This window comes from Heteronotia binoei, chromosome 16, assembly GCF_032191835.1.
Source record: "Heteronotia binoei isolate CCM8104 ecotype False Entrance Well chromosome 16, APGP_CSIRO_Hbin_v1, whole genome shotgun sequence".
In the NCBI taxonomy this organism is placed as follows: domain Eukaryota; kingdom Metazoa; phylum Chordata; class Lepidosauria; order Squamata; family Gekkonidae; genus Heteronotia; species Heteronotia binoei.
The window spans coordinates 49,181,338-49,203,561 of record NC_083238.1 but is presented as its reverse complement, the minus strand read 5'-3'; the positions used below and the strand labels follow the sequence as shown (position 1 = coordinate 49,203,561).

Here is a 22,224-nt window from a genome sequence, read left to right as displayed (position 1 = left end):
CACCCAAACACACTGAACTTACAGAATCAAATAAAAACTGGTTTTGATGGAGTTTTAAAAAACCCTCACATGTTGCATCAAGACTGGGATGAAAGAGTTAATCTGCTTAGTATAACAAACTCACCCTTCTCTGCCATCTTTTTTGAATTCTTCGGAGTTCTGAATACGAAGACATCACTGCCACCTGCAACAGAAACATTTTTTCAAAGACTCTTTAAAAAGGACACAGAAACAAAGCGGTAACAAGGAGTTTCTTTGTGTCTTTTGGCAAGGGGGGCATAACCATTCTCGGCCAAAGACTTACATATTATGAAACATACAAATGTTTCCCAAACTAATCAAGCACTACAATAATTCCCAGGCCTCCATGTTAGACCATTATTACTTAACCCACTCAAATGCTACACACTTCTTTCAGAAATACCTTTGATGCCTGTCCCGAGAACAGACACGTAGTTCTGCTGCTCAAAAATGTCCTCGGTCTCCTCACTGGAGTTGCCTTCTGTTTCCTTCACCCATCTTTTTACATCAAGTACAGGTGGAACTTTCTTCTTCTGAATTTTAGGAGCTAGAAGTGCAACAACAAGACCTGAAGTCAAAGAAATGGTATTCATTCTGCTATTTCAACCCAGAAAAGCATCAACGCTCTTATTTCTCTCTGCACATATGTTCAGCTCCTTTTTGGGTACTGATAGATTCACGTTAATTAAGAGCACACTAGGTTTAGTTCCAAAAATTCCAATGTGAACACCAGGACAGTGCCACAAGCTCTGACTTCTAGCAAATTAACTTTCACCAGTTTATTTACAAAAGACCACCAAGACTATTTTGAAGAGGGAGGAACATTACGAGAAGTGTTCTGTTCTCAAGGTTTGCTAAAGGTATGGCAACAGAACTATGAGACGGCACCTTTCAAAACACCTGCTTATCTGACCCCCCCTCCAAAAAAAAAAAAAAAGCAGGCACTGCAAAGAAACTTCAAGGCACTAGATTTGTTCAGCCCTGCTCTACCCCTTCCCCTCTCCCTCCCAAAATTTGAAGTCCCCACAGTTTCTGAGTCCTATTTCATCCCTACCTATCCCATTCCCAGCATGATAATTTTTTCATCCTCCCATTGCCTTCTTCAAGCCGGCAGGAGAAACAGCGTGGCACAGGAATGAAGGACAAAAGGAAAGAAAGAAGCGGATTTAGGAATCTGAATGGTAACAAAGAAAAAAGCTTGAATGTGACAACAGAGGACAAAAAAGCAGGAAACCAGAAGAGGAACAAGGGAAAAAAATTAGAGTCAGAAGCAGGAAGCAAGAAGATGCCAGGAAACACGGCAGCAGGTGCCCTGGCATGCACAGAACCAGGCTGAGGATCGCTGTAATGCTTTCTGCCTTAGAGAAACGCTGTCCTGAAAATCATGCATTTGCAGTTTTGAGATTTCCATCTGCTACAGCTGGCTGTCAACGTATTATTATCAGGAATACTTTGAACAAAACACAATCAACTGGAATTAGCATTTTGAAGAAGCAGAACAATGGCTGGCAATCGGGTCTACTTCGGAACCAAACCACAAACTCGAGTATGATGCTTTCATTTTGAGTGTGTGGGGCTTTGGGTCGTAAGCTATCTGGGATGACAGGGAAAGCGTCACACAATTGTTCTCCTAGAAAGCACTTACTTTTTAAAGGTACCGAAGGACATCCAAAGGTTACCAAAGATGTTTTTGAAAAAGCCCCCACTCAGAACTCATTTAATATTAACAAGGACACCCATTACAGCCAAGTGAGCCGTACCAGCATTCTCGGAAATGTGCTGCAGAACTTCTTCATCTGCCACGAATTTGACTTCTAGGACCCGATCCTTCCTTATGTCTGACTTACTCATAGCAAGACGTCTGCAACCAAAAACAAGTGATATTACTATCAAGGCACAACTATCTGCAACAACACCTGCTTCTGTGAAGAGCAACTAGCTAAGATCTGCCCAGAAAAACCCCATTCACGATTCCATCATGGGTGGATAGAGACAAAAATCACATCTCCATCAGAAAACATCTCCTCAGCAAGCTTTCAATAAAGGCTCTCAGTATTGCATCTGAAAACAATCTGCTACCTGTGACTTTCAATAAACTGCAGCTAATGCTGAACACTGAGACATATCCAAGTAGCCAGCCGTGTTAGTCTGAAGTAGTAGAACAAAATAGGAGTCAACTGCACCTTTAAGACCAACTTAATTTTATTCAGAACGTAAGTTTTCGTGTGCATGCACACTTCTTCAGACAAGGAATGAGGTGTATCATTACTGTACTGGTAGATTATTGATTCTTACAATCTACATTTTATTCCTTTATTCCTCACCCTAACACAGTTTTTCTCCTTTCCTCCATTTTATTCATACAACCCTGTAAAGTAGGTTAGACTGAGAACGTACGAATGGTCCAAAGTCACCCCGTGAACTTCCACAGCAGAGGTGGTGTTACCTCAACCAGCTTTTTATTGGGGAATATTAATTTTTCTTAGCTCAAAATGGCAGACTATGAGAGGCAAAGTAAAACAGCAATCTCTGTCAGTATTTACAGAGATAGACCACTGAAATCCTTTGGTTAAATTAATGGATTTTATTATAGGAAATTATTTGCAAATGGTTACATCCCAATCAAATAATTTTCAAGCATACAAGAGGAATTGAAGAGGTTAGCTGAATAAGTAGGGGGGGGGGAAGGTGATACAATACCCAGTTCTTGCAGAGTAGGCTGGTCAGAGAAGGCAAGAGACCTCTGGGGAGAGATTTCTCCTGAGAAGCGGGGGAATGAAGGCAGGAAGGGATGGATGGAGGGAAGGATACAAGGATGGAGGGGAGGGTGGAAGGATACACTCTTGACAGGTGGGGTGGCCTCTTTTCTAGGGTAAGTTGTGTCACATCAAGAGATTTCAAATATCCAATGAGAAAGCAGAGTGTCATATACCAAGTATCCAATGAGAAAAGCAGGGTGTCATGCATGCAAACCCCAAAAGAGGAATTTTAATTAGTTTGGGCAAATGACTTTATGGCTCTTTTATTACAGAGGTTGTTTCCCATGAAGCTCTATGAGAGGTGATAGATCTCTCTCTATATGTCAGGATGAATGTCCATTAATCACGAGTTCAGGAGATCGTTTGACTTTGATAGCCTTTAGCAGCAATTAAAGAAAAACAGAGATTCTATAGAACCTAGATTCCCTGGCAGAAATGTGAGACCAGATTAGAGATATACCACACATTCACACAACAAGATGGCCGTTAGCCTTTAACCTTTGCGTTTCTGCTGTCTATCCTGAGGGATAGCAGACCAGCAGACCATACCTACAGACCATTTGCTTAGGAGTTGCAAGGGTGTGTTTGTGTCCCTCGTGTTGTTTGTTTTGAGAACAGCCCTTGAAAGAGGTTGCCAAAAGGGTGAAGGAGTTTTTACATCTTTGCCCACAATGTGTCCTTCTCTCCATCCCCAGGATCAGAAAATGGATGCCTCTTTAGCCTTTTAGCACAGCCAGAACGTCTGCCAAGCCTGTGAACCAGGCTCAGTACCATGTCAGCCTGCAAAGGAGCCTAGAGATTGGACTGAGTTTACTTCTCCTCTGTGGAAGAGAGACCATTCCAGTTCAGGTGGGCATTGCTGTGTAATTGTCCAGGGGCATATTGCAATATTCCAGGGGTGCATTATTTGGGTATCAGTCCAGGGGTGTCTTGTTGGATATCAGTGGGATTTGAACCTGGGTCTCCCAGATCCTAGTCTAACACTCTAACCTCTCACAATACTAAAAACAGAAGTAGGTTGGTGGTTTATTTGCTTAGTGCATCATGAATCGGGTTTGTTATATTGCACATGAAAGATTTAGGAAGGGTTACTGCAAAGTTTCGTACCCCTGCAATGTTATAATGCTCTGAGCAGAGGTATCAAACTCATTTGTTATGAGGGCCAGATCTAATATAAATGAGACTTTGTCGGGCCGGGCCATGTGTGTTCCTATTTATGATTAGGTAGCAGAGATAGAAACTTTATAAAGGACACAGACAAACACAATTAAAGATTTTTTTAAAAAAACACCTTAAAATAAAACATGGTCTTAAAGGTGCTGTCTTTGTATTTCTCCCATGGGATCCAAGGAACTGGGCAAAGGAAGCTCTGGCTCTTTTCTTCCTTCCTCAGGGGACCAGGAGGGGGAGGAGCTTCAGCCAATAGAAGGAAGAGAGGCTTGGCTCAGTAGCTCTGCTGTGTGATCGAGAGAGCCTGACAAAGCAAGCTCTGCCTCCAATTCCTTCCTCCCTAAGGGAGGAGCTTCAACCAATGGAGAAAATAAAGGCTTTGCTCTGTAGCTCCTGTGTGATTGAGCAAGCCTTGCAAAGCAAGCTGTGAAGCAGAAGAGAGAGGGAGAAGGAAGCAGATGATATCCGGTTGCTCAGGGCTAATAGGAGCCCTCCAGGGGCCTGATTCGGCCCCTGGGCTGCATGTTTGACACCCCTGCTCTACAGGGCTACCCTTGAGAATGCTTCAGAGAGTGCAGGTGGTCCAGAATGCAGCTGACAGGCTGCTGACTGGAACATCCTGGTCAGCTTATACTACTCCAATTCTGTGGCAGCTGCACTGACTGCCCATTAGCCTCCAGAACCAATTCTAGCTGTTGGTGTTAACCTTTAAAGCCCTTAAGGGTCTGGGACCCTCATGCCTATGTGACAGCCTCTTCCATTACAACCCCCCACTCACGCTCCTTTTGGTCATCCTCAAGTCTAGGGGCCTCTTGCAAGTGACCAGCCCCAGAATGGCTCGATTAGCTGTCACCAGAGGAAGGACCTTCACAGTTGTGGCCCCTACCCTGTGGAATGCACTCTCGGATGACACCCATGCCCTGCCAGACTTAATTTCTGCAGGGGAGGCACAGACAAACTGTTTAGGTTGGCCTTTCGAGTGTAATCCACGTGCTTGGGGTTTTTTTATTAGTGGTATGGTGCTAACCACATATTTTCATAGTTCAAAAGTTTGTGATATCACTTAGCCAAATCATCCCTGGCAACCAATAAGGTGATGAATATTGCAGGCAGATTTTTCTCACATCCTTTTGACCAGCAGCTGGGGAAAAAATGAAGGCTCTGGTCGCACAGGACGGCCACTGCCAGGTGCCTGAGGCATGGAAACTACAGGACAACTCACCATGAGCAAGCCCCCTGGTTGCATTGGCAGCTGCATCAGCAATAGGAAAACTGCAAAAGCCTCTTGCTGTGTGGAAAACACCATACTCAGAACAACCACAGAGTCTGTTCTCATTGTTGCTTGCATTGTCTTCAACTTGTTGCATTCCGAGTCCTATTGCATTTTTCATCTGATGTCTTATGTTGTCTGCTTCCCCTCCACCCATTTAATTTACTCTGTAATTCATCTTGAGTCTGAGTAAAAAAGGCAGGCTATAAACATATGGAGCAGACGTCATCAGTGGCTATTAGCCACAAGGTATAGATGGAACTCTCCATCTGGGACAAATGATGCTCTGTATTCTTGGTGCTTGGGGGAGGCAACAGTGGGAGGACTTCTGGTGTCCTCGCCCCACTGGTGGACCTCCTGATGGCACCTGGGGTTTTTTTGGCCACTGTGTGACACAGAGTGTGGGACTGGATGGGCCACTGGCCTGATCCAACATAGCTTCACTTATGCTCTTAAGTTAATACATAAGGTCTCAACCTACATCCCTTTCCCTGGACTCACTGTGAAGAATAGGGTAACCAAGATAATTAGGGAATGGAACACCTTCTTTGTGTGGAAAGGATGGAGAGTCTGGAACTTTTCAGTTCAGAAAAGAGATGACTAAAGGGGAACATGATAAGAGATTTACAAAATTATGCACAGAGTGGAATATATAATTAATAATTATTGTATGGCATTGTGTGTAGCATGGCCAGATCTGGAGACTATCTGGCAGCCTTAAGTTCTAGCTCATTAGCATCATGCAGCACTAGGTGGTGAGCTTGACTTATCTTTTGGGCTGAGACCTCGGAAAGAGCTGTGACTGACCCAGGGTCACCCAGCTGGCTTCCTGAGGACTGCAAAAGCAAACCCAGTTCTCCAGATTAGAGTCCATCGCTCTTAATCGCTACACCACCCTGGCTCTTGCACAGGGCTGAGAACTGACAAGTTCTTCTCCCTCTCCCAAAACACCAGAACTCAAGCACATCCAATTATGCAGATGGGCAGATTCAAGATGCCTAAAAAGCATCTTTACACAATGTGCAATTAAAATGTGGGATTTGCTGTTCGATGATTAAAGGGGATCAGACATGCATGGAGGTCTATCCGTAGCTACCAGCCATGGTGACTAAGGGGAGCATCCACATTCAGGGGCACTAAACTTCTGAAGCAGAGTAAGAAGGCAACATTAAGGGAAGGCCTCGTCCTCTGCCCCGTTGCTGGTCCTCCAGAGGAACTGGTTGGCCACTGTGTGAGACAGGATATTGGACTAGATGGACCACTGGTTTGATCCAGTAAGGCTCTTATGTTCCATTTCAGTCAATGTGTTTACAATGAGGCATTAACGATCTAAGAAATCAGCTCCATTTAATGGGACTTAACACCAACTTTGGGTTGTCAGGTGCCCCTGGAGAGGGACTGGGGGACAGTGTTGCCAACTCCAGGGTGGGAAACTCCTGGAGATCTGAGGGTAGAGCCTGGCCATGGCAGGTACCTCTGTGGGATGCGATGCCATAGACTCCACCCTCCAAACCATCCATTTTCTCCCAGGAAACTGGTAACTGAAGTCTGGTGAGGAGGTGTCATTCCTGGAGGCTGGCATCCCTACACCAACTAAGCCTGCCTAAGAGCAAAGTTGGAGTCTGGGGTCACCTTTAAGACCAACCAAGTTCAATTCTGGGTCTCGCTTTTCTGTAAACGCCCGCTCCTTTAGAGACCCACCAGAATCCCTAAGCATGCCTAAAAAATGGCTGGATCCCAAGGTAGTACCTAAACTTATAAGAACTGGTGCGTGAAAACATATTGCGGGGCTGCCCCTGCCTGCTTCGGGCACGCAAGGAATGAAACGGATCCGGCTCGACTTCGGATTAACAAAACAACCCCAAACGACTTTCTTTCTTTTCCCCCCTTGAAGGCATTAAAAACCCCCTTCAAGTCTTCGCCCTCCTCGAGCCCGCCCGCCCGCCGGTTCCTTCCCCTCAGGAACAAACGCCTCACGCCGCGCGGGAAGGCAGAGGCGCCGCCCCCACCCACTAGCCCCGCCCACCCCGCCTCGTAACCGCCGTTTCCCAACGGCCGACAAACGCGACCCCACTCACGCGGAAGGGCCACTCTCTTTCCCGCGCAGGCGGCGGCTGGAGCCCTCAACGTGGTGCCCTCCCTCCGAGCTGCGTCCCTCCGTCACGGGGGCGGGGCCTGCGGCGAATCCGCCGGCGCCATCCAATAGGAACTCAGAGCGCGAAGGGAGTGACTGGTTTCCTCCAGCCAATGGCAAGGCGAGACTCTATTCCCGCCTCCCGCGCCTCAGGAGTTATTTTAATTTCATAAGTGGAGCTTTCTGAAGGAGAGAAAAGAGGCTTTTTTTTGTCTTCGGTAGGCTTAAGCCAGGGGTGGCCAAATTGCAGCTTCAGAGCCACATGTGGCTTTTTCACTCATATGGTGTGGCTCTTGAAGCTCTCAGTACCCTATTGGCTGTCTTGGAGAAGGCATTTGTCTCTTTAAATCACTTCTCAAAACTAAGCCAGTCAGCAACTTGCTTGGAGAATGCATTTAAAGTTAAAGTTGCTTTCCTTCCACCTCCTCCTCTCTTCCCCATTTATTTGCCTACCTGCCTGCTTTCAGACATCTGATGCTCATGTCTTGTGGCTCTCAAATATCTGACATTTATTGAATATGGCTCTTAAGCAAGTTTGGCCACTCCTGGGCTAAGCTGAGAGGGTGTGAGTGGCCCAAGGTCAGCCAGCCAGCTTCCATGGCAGAGTGGGGATTCGAACCTGGGTCTCTCAGATCCTTGTCCTGCACTAACCATTACACTACACTGGCTTTAAAACACACAAACAAACACACACTTGTTTAGGAAAAGAATTATTGCTACTTTCCCCTCTCCCTGCAACAGGTACGTTAACAGATGGAAATCCAAAGAGATAAAAGATAAACTGAGTTTCCCTTGTAGAACTCTTAAAATTTACCAGGACACTCTCTATAAAAGAAAGTGCTGCTCTTCTCTTTCACCAAGAGATGGTAGTGTTTACTAGGAATTATTGAAATATACCTAAATACAGCTCAGATTGGGTAGTCAGTCCATAGAAATAGAAAACAGAAGCATAGACAGCTTCAAGACGGGATTGGATAAACCTTTGGAGCAGAGATCCATCAGTGACTATTAGCCACAATGTATTGTTTGCCCCGTAGCACACAATGCTAAGCAGCAGTACTGCAGTCCAAGCTCTCTGCTCATAACCTGAATTTGATCCTGCTCAGGGTCGACTCAGCCTTCCATCCTTCGGGGGTCAGTAAAATTAATACCAGCTTGCTGCAAGTAAAGTGCACATGGCTGGGGGAGGCAATGGCAAACCACCCCATAAAAAGTCTGCCCTGAAAACGTTGTGATGCGACATTACCCCAGAGTTGGAAACGACTGGTGCTTGCATTGGGGACTGCCTTTACTTCTTTCTTCTAAAATATTGTTGGAACTATCTGTCTATGGCAGTGATGCTCTGTGTTCTTGGTGCTGGGGGGGAGAACAGTGGGAGGTCTTCTGGTGTCCTGGCCCCACCTCCTGATGGCACCTGGGTTTTTTGGCCACTGTGTGCCACAGAGTGTTGGACTGGATGGGCCATTGGCCTGATCCAACATGGCTTCTCTTATGTCCTTAAAACAGCAAGGCCAGGAACACCAGAAAAACGTAACAAAATTTGTTACAGGGGATGAATTTCCCTGAGGCACTGCTCACCTCTTCAGATATTATGTCCTGCCACATATCCCACCACCAATTTTGTTCATCTTTAAGGTGCTGCTGATCATTTCTGTACCTAAATATAGGTTCAGATTGTGTGAAGTTATCCTTTTAAGTAGTAATTCACAAATAGTTAAAAGTCCCTGCCACCAGGAAGCTAGATTTGTTACTCTTTCAATGGAAGGGGACAAAAAGATTATAAGAGGTAATTTGGGGACTCATGTAGTAAGCTTTTTGTAATGTCCTGAAGTCAGAGACGTTCAGATGGCAACATGCTTTATTAGCGAGTACATCACAAAGAGAACATGGCGGGGCCGGGTCCCCTGTTATATACATTTCCCGGAACAACCTTCTTCCTGGTCAGGTCCAATCCTGGCCAGTTAAACTTCCCGCCACTGATCGTCATAGGTGGGTGGGCTGTGTTCGTCCATTCCAGGCACCGCCCAGAGGTGCGCTGTGCTGTACTTTCCAGGAGGAACGCCAGACACAACACCTTTTTATTTGTATCACTCAGTTGTATGATAAAGAAACATGTCAGAATTGTTACAGTGAATCTGAAAAGTGTCAAGAATGTACTTTATTCCTCCCTCTTAACAAAGAGACATATGAATGCAGAAGATTGTGGATTTAAAATGACCAGCCTCCCCCAATGCCTCTTCTCAGCCTCTATGCCTTGGGCTAAGGCAGGGGTGGCCAAATTATGGCTCAGCAGCAACATGTGGCTCTTTCACACATTTTGTGTAGCTCTCCAAGCCCCCAATGTCCCATCAGCAGCTTGGAGAAGGCATTTATTTGTTTAAAGCACTTCTCCAAGCCAAGCCAGCCAATTCTCCAAGGCAGCTTGGAGAATGCATTTAAAGTTGCTTTCTTTCCACCTCTCTCCCCACTACTTTCCTTCCTTCCTTCCAACATCTGATGTTTATGTGTCTTGTGGCTCTTAAAACATCTGACATTTATTCTATGTGGCTCTTAAATTAAGCAAGTTTGGCCACCCCTAGGCTAAGACATCCAAATTGTCTGGAAGCAGCTAATAGGGGAACTCCTCCTCCTCACCTCTCTCAGCAGACAACTGCACCATTGTAGGGTTGCCAACCTCTAGGTGAAGCCTGGAGACCTGCTATTACAATTGCTCTCCAGATAACTGAGATCAGTTCCCCTGGAGAAAATGGCTGCTTTGGAGGGTACAGTCTATGGCACTGGGACCCCACTGAGGTCCCTGTCCTCCCCAAGCTTTACCCCCTAAAATCTCCAGGTGTTTCCCCACCCAGACATGGCAAGCCTAGTGGGCCTACAAAATAGGGATGCCAACCACTAGGTCTTCCACTAATAAACATGATCTTCAACAGACAAGAGATCAGTTCACCTGGAAACAACGGGTGCTTAGGAAGGTTGATTCTATGGCAGGGGTGGCCAATGATAGCTCTCCAGATGTTTTTTGCCTACAATTCCTATCAGCCCCAGCCAGCATGGCCAATGACTGGGGCTGATGGGAGTTGTAGGCAAAAAACATCTGGGGAGCTACCGTTGGCCATCCCTGTTCTATAGTATTACACAGGCGTCATTTTATTAAAAAAAATAGGTGGTGTAGCTTATTAGCATAACTCATTAGCATATGCTGCCCCCCCCAACCAAAAGCAACCTGATGCAAGAAAGGAGAGCCCCAGGTGAGCAAGGCCTGCTTGGGCTGGCTAGAGATAATTACCTATTTAAAAAAAGGTGGTCCCCTGTGCAAGCAGCAGTTGTTTTCGACTCTGGGGCGATGTTGCTTTCACAATGTTTTCATGGCAGACTTTTTACGGGGTGGTTTGCCGTTGCCTTCCCCAGTCATCTACACTTTCCCCCCAGCAAGCTGGGGATTCATTTTACCGACCTCGGAAGGATGGAAGTCTGAGTCGACCTGGAGCTGGCTATCTGAACCAGCTTTCGCTGGGATCGAACTCAGGTCGTGAGCAGAGGGCTCCGACTGCAGTACTGCAGCTTTACCACTCTGCGCCACGGAGCTCTAATTACCTGTTACTCAATGGACAATGCATTGAATGCTATGCTGCAAATTTGGTGCCTCTACTTCAAAGAACAGCCCCCCAAGCCCCAGATACCCATGGATTGATTCTCCATTGTACCCTATGAGCAACCCTACACTTGAAAAGCGTCAGTTTATCTTGGTGCCTACAGGCAGGGGTGGAATTCTATCAGGAGCTCCTTTGCATATTAGGCCGCACACCCCTGATGTAGCCAATCCTCCAAGAGCTTACAAAAAAGAGCCTTGTAAGCTCTTGGAGGATTGTCTATATCAGGGGGTGCGACCTAATATGCAAAGGAGCTCCTGCTAGAATTCCACCCCTGCCTACAGGCATCAGGTTAGAAAGGCTCAATTTAAATTGTCTGATTAGTTGAGAGACCCAGGTCAAATTCCTTTTTTTGCAATGGAAGCTATCTGGGTTATCTTGGGCTAGTCATGTTCTTTCACCCTAACTTACTTCAACCAATATGCAAAATATAATTTTATTTGCTAAGTTGTTAATGATGCATTTTATGTTGTTAAAGCAGCAAAATGCTTTTTGGTTCAATAGGAAAATAAGTATTACATATATTTCAATCTTGCTAGAGGAAAATGGAGGAAGTCCCCCTCTACCATACCTTCGACATTTCTGGAAATTTATTATCTCTATTGCTGAGTGAGAGAGTAGGTAACATTAACTTGCCATGTTCACCCCCTGAAGAAACTGGTGCTTTTGATTTTTATGGGACGTCATGTTGAGACAGTAAACTGGCCAAAATAACCAGAAGTATTTGACATCAGGTTTTCAAAGATTAGAAGTTAGTTGGCTGGATAGTTAGATTATAGGTTAGCTGCCTGATATTATACCAGCTCAAGCAAGATACTGAGAGCCAGTTTGGTGTGGTGATTATGTGTGCAGACTCTTATCTTGGAGAACCAGCTTTGATTCCCCACTCCTCCAATTGCAGCAGCTGGAATGACCTTAGGTTAGCCATAGCTCTCGCAGAGTTGTCCTTGAAAGGGCAGCTGCTATAAGAGCTCTCTCACCCCCACCTACCTTACAGGGTGTCTGTTGTGGAGGGGGAAGGTAGAGGAGATTGTGACCGCTCTGAGATTCAGAGTATAGGGCGGGATATAAATCCAATATCATCATCATAGAAAAACAAGTTTAATAATCTTGCTGTATTCCACACACCTCCCCATGCTCCTCTCCTTCCCCAAATCTTGTTTAGAGAAAGCAGAGTAAACTGAATAGTGACCTGAAGGCATATAGCATTTAGCAACCAAGTCTGCCTGGAAAACATCTAAACCCTTCAACTGAATTACACTCCCCCCTCCAATCACTTTATGCTTTGGGATAATAGTTTTAACACTCTTCACAGAGAGAGAAAGGTAACAGGTTAACCCTTTGGGAATAAGAGTCAGCAGCTTTAAATCATTTATCAGCAATCCTGCTTTTGGATTGTTAATGCCAGAAGGAAATCTCTGTTAGTGTGTTGCATCAAAAATATAAAGCAGGAATTTGCATTAAAAAATATAAACCAGGAATGTGTGTCATTGTTAAGACTCGCAGGTCACTCCATGGGCAACAATAGCGTACTGAGCCCTGCAGCAGCGTTCAGCTGCTTTTGAAATTTTTGAATGCTAAGAATCCTTCTTCCTGACCCACCAGTTTTCCAGGACAAAGAGCTTTTCCTGGGTGAGGAAGAAATGCGCAACATTGCGCTTGTACTGTGAAGTTCTAACACTTCTAAAAGTGTTGGGTTTTTTGCCATCGAGTCCCAGTTGGCTTATAGTATCCCTGTAGGGTTTTCAAGGCAAGAGACGTTCAGAGGTGGTTTCCAATTCCCTGACTCCACTCCAAGACCCTGGTATTCCCTAGTGGTCTCCAATCCAAATAGTAGCTAGGACCATCCTTTCTTAGCTTCTGAGATCCAATGAGATTGGGCTAGCCAGGTCAGGACTGTACATGTTTTTTTCCCCTGTATATGGAGCTCCCAGCAGAACACCTTCACCAAAACCACGACTGAACTTCCTTCACTGAACCCTGTAGGTGTGGCTGCTTGTGGGTACTATGGCTCACAGTCCCGCAGTAGACAGGATCTGCTCAAGTTCCCCAGCCATTGAAACCCCCCCTTCCATTTCAGTTTGAGCTGCTCAGAGGACGTAGCGCCATATAGACAAGGCACGTTCTTGCACCAGCATCTATCAGCTGTTGGGAAAGGAACTCTAGTACCATAGAATCCTAGAATTGGCAGGGACCTCCAGGATCATTTCGTCCAACCCCCTGCACAATGCAGGAAACCCACAAACACCTCCCCCTAATTTCACAGGATCCTCATCGCTGTCAGATGACCATCTAGCCTCTGTTTAAAAACCTCCAAGGAAGGAGAGCCCACCACCTCCTTAGGAAGCCTGTTCCACTGAGGAATTGCTCTGTCAGGAAGTTCTTCCTAATGTTGAGCCGTAAACTCTTTTGATTTAATTTCAACCCATTGGTTCTGGTCCTACCTTCTGGGGCCACAGAAAACAATTCCACACGCTCCTCTACATGACAGCCGTTCAAGGACTTGAAGATGGTGATCCTATCACCTCTCAGCCGCCTCCTCTCCAGGCTAAACTCCTCCAGCTCCTTCAACCTTTCCTCATAGGACTTGGTCTCCAAACCACTCACCATCTTTGTCGCCCTCCTCTGGACCCGTTCCAGCTTGTCTACATCCTTCCTAAAATGTGGTGCCCAAAACTGAACACAATACTCCAGGTGAGGTCTTACCAGAGCAGAGTAAAGCGATATCATCACATTACATGATGTGGACACTATACTTCTGTTGATACAGCCCAAAATTTCATTTGCCTCTTTAGCCACTGCATCAGCCACCAGATTTAGCCACCAAATGATTCTCTAGGCAATCCTGACTTTGAGACAGACATTTAAAATATCTGATGGATTAGGGTGATGTGTTTTTGTTATGCTTTTCCACCCCAGACTCTTGTGGTAACAGCAGTGTCTTCACAGCAAAGCTCTGTGCTATTAAAATCTAAATCACAGAACACTGAGCCGGGGGAAGCCAAAAGGACCAGGAGAGCTTTCCTTGCTGTCCTCATTAAGAACATAAGAGAAGCCATTTTGGATCAGGCCACTGGCTCACCCAGTCCAACACTCTGTCACACAGTGGCCAAAAAAACCCCAGGTGCCATCAGGAGGTCCATCACTGAGGCCAAGATACTAGAAGCCCTCCCACTATTCCTCCCTCCATACCATTTATTTGTTCAAGAAATATATGAGAACATTCCTAATAGTCAAAGCGACAGTATTCCCAGTAATAATGTATGGCTGTGTGAGTTGGACCATAAGGAAGGCCGAGTGCACAATAATAGATGCTTTCAAGTTACGGTGCTGGAGAAGACTCTTGAGAGTTCCTTGGCCTTTAAGAAGATCAAATCAGTCAGTCCTAAGGGAAATCAACCCTGACTGTTCCCTGGAAGGTTAGATGTTGAAGATGAAGCTCAAATACTTTGGTCACCCAATGAAAAGGGAGCACTCGCTGGAGAAGCCCCTGATGCTGGGAAAGACAGAAGGCAAAAGAAGAAGGGGACGGCAAAAGATGAGATGGCTGGACAGCGTTACTGACGTAACAAACACAAATTTGAGCAGGCTTTGGAGGATGGTGGAAGACAGCAGGGCCTGGCGTGACTCGGTCCAGGGGGTCGCAAAGAGTTGGACTTGACTGTGAAACTGAACAACAGTAAGATCTATTGAACAGAGTGTGCCTTGGGAGGTGGCGGACTCTCCTTCACAGGAGGTCTTTAAGCAGAGGATGGGTCATCTATTTGGAATGACACAGTTGCCTATTCTTACTCTGTTGGAGGAGGTTGAATTAGGTGATTTCCAAAGTCCCTCCCAATACTAACACTCGGACTCTACGAGAGGACTACACATTGCCACTGAATTTAATGAAATCGCATCTGATATATATAGAATGTATGCATTCTTAGCCTTGCTTCATTCAGTAAACATGCGTCAGCCTGCACCTGTCATGGCTCAGTGAATCTGCTCATGACTTCCTATAAACAACATTCAGACAGAACAATAGGAATGGAAAACACCTGATGTGCCATCAAGAGTCCTCGCAAAACTTTTTGGCTAGAAACGACCAGTTCTGACAACAATGGAAGTCACTTGTTATGATTCTATGAATAGTCTTTTGTCTGGCAGCATAAATCCTAGGAAACTGAACACTGGCGCTGAAAATGACAACCCCTACTAAGCCTCCACTCAAGTTTTTTTTTTTTTTTTGAGCAGGAATAGAGGATGGTGTGAAATTGTTTTCTGTGGCCCCAGAAGGTAGGACCAGAACTAATGGGTTAAAATTAAATCAAAAGCAGGGCTTTTTTTGTAGCAGGAACTCCTTTGCATATTAGGCCACACCTCCCTGGAGTAGCCAATCCTCCTGGAGCTTACAGTAGGCCCTGTAAGAAGAGTCCTGTAAGCTCATAGAGGATTGGCTACATCAGGGGCATGTGGCCTAATACGCAAAGGAGTTCCTGCTGCAAAAAGAAGCCCTGATCAAAAGAGTTTCTGGCTCAACATTAGAAAGGACTTCCTGACCATTAGAGCGGTTCCTCAGTGGAACAGGCTTCCTATGGAGGTGGTGAGCTCTCCTTCCTTGGAGGTTTTTAAACAGATGGCCATCTGACAGCAATGAAGATCCTGTGAATTTAGTGGGAGGTGTTTGTGAGTTTCCTGCATTGTGCAGGGGGTTGGACTCTGGAGGTCCCTTCCAACTCTATGATTCTGTGAATGCACAAAAACGCAGTTCTGGCTGGCTTGGCATCAGGGGTATGGCTTAATATGCAAAACAATAGTTACACCAAGGGGTGTAACCTAATATGCAAATAAGTTCCTGCTGGGCTTTTTCTAAAAAATAAAAAAGCCCTGCCTTTACTGTTTGTAAACTATTCACTTGTTTGTTAAGAGGTTCTTCGAACAGATAATTTAGCAGAAACATTTTTTCACATATAAATTCCCAGCCCTAAGCGATGTGCGACCTCCTCATATCTAGATTAAGTCAGTGTACCCATTTCTTTATATTTGGAGTAAGGGAAAGTGGATTTGTTCTTAGATTTAATTTACATGGGATATGCCGATATAGTTTAATAGTTTTAACATAGGCACCAATGTGATTTGAGTATCTTCGATTCATTCTTTATTTTAATATTAGTTTTTAATAAAGCTTGCCACTAGAACACTGGGATTATTGACTGGGATAAACAAGGTTTTCACGAGGAACTCAGAATTAATAAACTTCTCATTTTCCCTTAGGGGACTAGATCTTGGAAAGTGGTGAACTCTAAAGGGAAAGTTTAACTTCATAGTTAGGGTCCATTTAACCATTTAACTAAATGGTTAGGGTTTTGTTAGCATTCCACCATTTCCACTTGGTTATTTTTGTGAAGACCTCCTCACAAGCTGGAACATGTCCAGAGGAGGGCAATGAAAATCGTGAAGGGTCTGGAGACCAAGTTCTACAATGAAAGACTTAAGAAACTCAGTATGTTTGTCCTGGATAAGAGATGACGAAGAGATGATATAACTATCTTCAACGCTTGAAGGGCTGTCATAGAGTGTGGAGTTGTTTTCGGTTGCCCCAGAAGGTTAGACCAGAACCAGTGGGTTGAAATTAAATCAGAAGAGTTTCTGACTAAACCATAGGAAGAACTTCCTGACAGTTAGAGCAGTCGCTCAGTGGAACAGGCTTCCTCAGGAGGTGGTGGGCTGTCCTATCTTGGAGGTTCTTAAACAGAGGCTAGAGGGCCATCTGACAGCAATGCTGATTCTGTGAACTTAGGCAGATCATGAGAAGGAGGGCAAGAAGGGTTCCATCAGTGCTTAGTTTTCATGGCCTTTTCTTACATGCCCAGGGAAATGTTGTTTGCCACTTTGGGGTCTGGCAGCAACTTTTCTCCAGGCCAGTTTTGCCAGAGATTCTGGAGGGTTGTTTTTGGTGGTGGGGGGGTGTTTCATCACCACCTGGGCTGGAGCAGATGTCACTGGGGATGTGTGTGTGTGGCGGGGGGGGGGGCGTATTTGTGAATTTCCTGCATTGTGCAGGGGGCTGGACCAGATGACCCCAGAGGTCCCTTCCAACTCTATGGTCCTATGATTCTAAGTGGCTCTCTTAGATTGCCACAACTGTATGTCCAATTCACTGGACCAAGTGCAGCCACAATCACGCAAAGGTAACACCTAGGTATTCTGCCAATTTTCAAGGAGATTGCTTGAAGCCTTCCTGCACTGTACTAAGGAAAGCTTACAGAGAGCCCGCCATAACAAAAACCAACCTTCACGCAAAGGATGTCAAGACACTGTGGGAAACACGAGCATACACATTTTTTTTCCAGAAACAGCACAATATTTATTTTAAACATCTTTATATATTTTTATATATATTCTTTTCTGCATTGCAGATTTGTTTCAATTTTATACATCTGTATTTACAATGATTTAAAATATTCTTTTTTTTTCCCCTCTGGCAGATATGTACAAGGTCAACGGTTAACTACATTTCACATTTCAACAACGGTCAACAGCATTAACCAGGTTCAGTAAGACAGTTAAGATAATGGCTTACATGCACCGATATAATGATGTTAAAACATGTCATCTGAGCCGAGCTTCTTCCACAGGTCTCACATTAGATGACCCAATACTCTTGCATTTATTACACATCCACTTTTTAAAAATTATCCTTTTTGCCAGCACCAAATCCTGAATGTTTGGGATATCATTACCAACATGCAAATTCATGCTGGCGGCATATTAACATAATTTCAAGTCCCTTCGACAAACAGATTGCGCTTACAGTAAAATTGGGAGGGGGGTGTGTATTTTCCAACAATGCTCCTTTGGGGGAACGAGGTAACACAGGTTGCCTAATGCCAACACAGTAAAAACTCTTCAAAAAAAAAATCTAAGTTCAGAGAATAAACCTTGTACAAGAAATAGAGGGCAGAGAAAAGGTCCCTTGACCCTAGAGGACGACGCGGCTGCCCGTCAAACCGACTAACTCAGCAGGACAATAAGAATCACGAAAGGTTAAATCGCCAAAGCGGATCTTATTACAAATATTAAAAATCTGTCGGGGTATCTCCGTTCACAACCTGTAATAAATAACAGTCCGTAAACATTCTTCAGACCTGTGTGTTGCCTGAGATGGTTTGTTGGATCGAGCCACTGGTGGTGCAGTAACTCTGTCTCTAGGTAACTGCAACACCCTGCACCCAATTCAGAAACTTCTTTACGGTTGATGCATCAAGCCGCTTTTCAAGATTGGGGGAGGGGGTGGAACTAAAACAGCTCATAACGAAACACCCTTTCCACAGTGTTTACAATAATGGTAAGAAGGTTCTAGGCAATCTTGCTTCAAGAACAAGCCCGTGCCAAATGCACACAGGAAAGTGCCACGATCCATGAAATCTCTAGTGTGTTTCTCCAGAATGACGACTGAATTAAAACTGACCGCAGATTAGAAATGGTATAAATTCTACTAGTCCTGTTTCTCATAAATAAAAATTTCAAGTCGAAGGCAGGAGAGTTGTGTAAACGTGAGAAAATTCAGTAGCTGCCCCCCCTCCCCGCTAATTTCAAGGCCTATTATATGTAGGATAAAGATGTGGGTCTTTAAATTAGATGGACAACTACAAAATTAGATGGTCTTTAAACGAAGGAATATTGGTCCCATCTGAATTAAAGCACCGGAAACTACTTTGTTAACACGCTTAAGAGTAGCCATGGGATTTAAAATGTATAAACATTTTAGAAATTGAGATGTATCCAGGGTTTTTGTAGCAGGAACTCCTTTGCATATTAGGCCACACACCCCTGATGTAGCCAATCCTCCAAGAGCTTACAGGGCTCTTCTTACAGGGTCTACTGTAAACTCTTGGAGGACTGGCTACATCAGGGGCGTGTGGTCTAATATGCAAAGGAGTTCCTGCTACAAAAAAAAGCCCTGCGTATTGCACAAAAGACTTCTTAGGAACTCAGCTTTTAAAATAAACACATCAAAAGACACAAATATTACATTTTTTTTCAAACCTGCTCGTATCTCCATACCTTGTAACTGAAAGTGGACTAGTAGGGTCAGAAATTAATGCCAGTGACTAAGAAACGCTGCAAAGTGCTGCATCTTCAGAAGGATAAGGTGAAGGCACAAGGGACACAGATCTCTTCCACCTCCCCCTTCCACACACACACTCAGTACTTCCAAACAGCCAATCCTGGAGGTCATAGGATTTGCATGGGATGGCCAAAAAGTCACATGACCCAAGGGGACTGCACTGAGATGCAAACCCCATAACTGTCCATGCAAACCCCATAACTTCCCGCATTGTTTTTTGGCAATTGCATGGGAAGTGCTTGGGGGGGGGGGAGGGAAGGACACACTTGGGGAAGGCAGAAAAGATCGCTTCTGCAAGGGGCATATCTATGCTCCAAAGAATCCAAATGATCAAGTATTACCCACACATGGTGCATCTAACAATACCATTGGAAAGGGAGAGTAAACTAATTGTTCAAGAATCTGCTTTTTAAAAAGACTTTATTGAAAGCTGGATGAACTTTTAACCAAGGACCATAAACCAAGTGATGTAGCCTAAGCCTGCCAGCACCCTGGACGCTCTAGGCTTGATCCAACAGTTGCACCTCATGAAGGAGGACCCACTCCACATTCCTCTCCCTCTACCAGTGTACTGGGACCCCTGATAAGCTTTGCCACCAGGCAAGGTGCACTGTATTGAGCAAGAAGAACTGGATACAATTGGGCCTGCTTTGCTTTCCTCTACTAGTCTATTGGGACCCCTGATAAGCTTTGCCACCAGGCAAGGTGCACTGTATTGAGCAAGAAGAACCGGATACAATTGGGCCTGCTTTGCTTTCCTCTACTAGTCTATTGGGACCCCTGATAAGCTTTGCCACCAGGCAAGGTGCACTGTATTGAGCAAGAAGAACCGGATACAATTGGGCCTGCTTTGCTTTCCTCTACTAGTCTATTGGGACCCCTGATAAGCTTTGCCACCAGGCAGGGTGCACTGTATTGAGCAAGAAGAACCGGATACAATTGGGCCTGCTTTGCTTTCCTCTCCCTCTACCAGTCTACTGGGACCCCTGATAAGCTTTGCCACCAGGCAAGGTGGACTGTACTGAGCAAGAGAAACTGGATATAATTGGGCCTGTTTCACGCGAAGTGGTAGAGGAAGCAGGGTCAGGGGTATTATTATTGCCCAGTTCCTCTACTTCAGTTTCCAGCACCTGGTGGCTTTTGGTCCACGACTCCTAGCAATGCTTTTTCAGTGTGTTGCAGAGAGCAGCTTTTGGAAGGAAAGTGGGGGGGGGGGGAGGAGAATCCACCACTGGGAGCACCCTCCACTCGCGCACAACCTTAGGATACAGCATTATAAATTGTACTTTTAAAGACTATGGAACAGGTTGCGATTAAGAACCGTTCCCTATCCCAGTTGCCCCAAAGTTTCTAGGTGGTGACTGGTTTAAAATTGCTACACAACCCACCCAACCCTTTGTTCTTGTATCTAAATGAATTACGTCACTGAATTTATCTTTTTTTACCAGATGTAGAAAATGACTATTTTTACCTGCATCTACCTTCAAAATCTCACGTAATTTCTGGGATGCTTCAAGGTTGATAAACACCTTCTAGTCTACCGCATTTTAGGGGCAGATTATAGATTATTCAAATTGCTTACTGCATACAAAACTGAAATACTAAATAAAATTTTCATGAGTGGCAGGGGAGCTTTGAGACATTTTTTCCTTGAAGGGAGAACTTCTCAATGTCATTCAGTAATTTTTTTTTTTTAAGCTGAAGAGTTTGTGATGCGGTGTGCATGTTGTTCGCCCGCTCCCCTGAGATAGTAAAATATCAGATTTCAAGAGGTTAGCGTAAGAATGCTGCACATCCCAACCAGCTCTTTGGATCTCAGCCTTAAGACACGTCATAGGATTAATTAAAAGGTCCACTTTAAAATCAGCGGAGTGGATGCACTCCACTGGAATATTTTAAGACGTCCTGAACAGAAAGAGTTCAGCTCCCATTGCTTGCAACACACATCGGAGTGCTTTTGTCCCCACGATTTCAAGACAGTCAACTTGCTTCTTCTTCTCTCTAGGTTTTATCCAACTGGTTTATTTGCTTTGTTGCCCAGGGGAAGAATGAAACAAATTAATCATGAACTGACCAGTGGAGGATTTTACATATGTAATCTACCTCTATGAGTCTGTAACACATTTAATACTAGACAACAAGTTAACATGTTTTTGGCCATTTCAGCAGCTGAATTTGAAGGTTTGCCCGACTTCCGTTTTGAGTACTATAACTGATTGCACAGTGCTGCGTACATTCCCGTCCACACACGTGTGGTTTTCAGAAACCAAACGTGTGAGACAAAAACTACCCAAATTTCAATGTCTGTACATTTTGAGATCTATTAAATAAAATGCATTTATATGTTAACCAACAACTGAACTATTTTACAAGTTAAACTGCAACTGTTGTATTCGTGGGTGGGGGGAGGATTACCATAATTTTGTGGTCGCACTTCCTGTTCTAAAGTTGCTCAACCAGAATATATCTGTAGCCAACTGCAACGTCTTTTCCCTGACAGGTAAATACTGACTATTAGAGATGAAACTGCAAACCATGTTATATATTAAGAGGTAAGAATGATGCAGTAGCTTTGCTGCTATTTTAAGAACACATTTTGCCTTAGGATCTTATCATATTATCTTATTATATTTACACAGCGCATATAAACAACTGAGGCAACTGATTGTCGACACACATGACAAATGTATGCATATGCTTAGGTACACGCACCCATTACAAACAAAACAAAACAAAACAAAAAAAAGTCCCCCACCAAATTCTACTGTTCACAAAAATAGTGCAAATAAAAAACAGTCCAAAAACATGGTTAGTTTCACTACTTTCAGTGTCAACGCATGTGAAATCAACTACTTTTAAATCTAGGGGGAAAGAGATCCAACATGAAATCCAACTACGCCTGCAAATCCCACAAGTAGTTTAAATGACAGAGATCCACTATGACATGAACGGATCATCTCCGTGCGAAATGTACATGTCTCACACTGGATAAAACTAAACCAGAGAGCTGCCCAAAACTTCTGCAGTGAACAAGGTACAAAGCCTTCAGAGTCAGTACAAGACTCGATCTTATTTTGTATCAATCCAGCCGCTTTCTGCCACGCAGTGAG

General features: G+C 44.6%; 1 protein-coding gene across 1 annotated transcript in view; it reads right to left on the bottom strand.

Annotated features, from left to right (window-relative positions):
• ORC2 (origin recognition complex subunit 2) overlaps window positions 1-22,224 on the bottom strand; it is a 67,647-nt gene that overhangs the window by 19,230 nt on the left and 26,193 nt on the right. The window contains exons 2-4 of the mRNA XM_060256999.1: window positions 1,782-1,882; window positions 425-568; window positions 125-184 (exon numbers count right to left, since the gene is read on the bottom strand). Coding sequence (XP_060112982.1) covers window positions 125-184; window positions 425-568; window positions 1,782-1,872 — 295 coding nt within the window. The 5' untranslated portion in view covers window positions 1,873-1,882. The remainder of the gene's footprint in view (window positions 1-124; window positions 185-424; window positions 569-1,781; window positions 1,883-22,224) is intronic.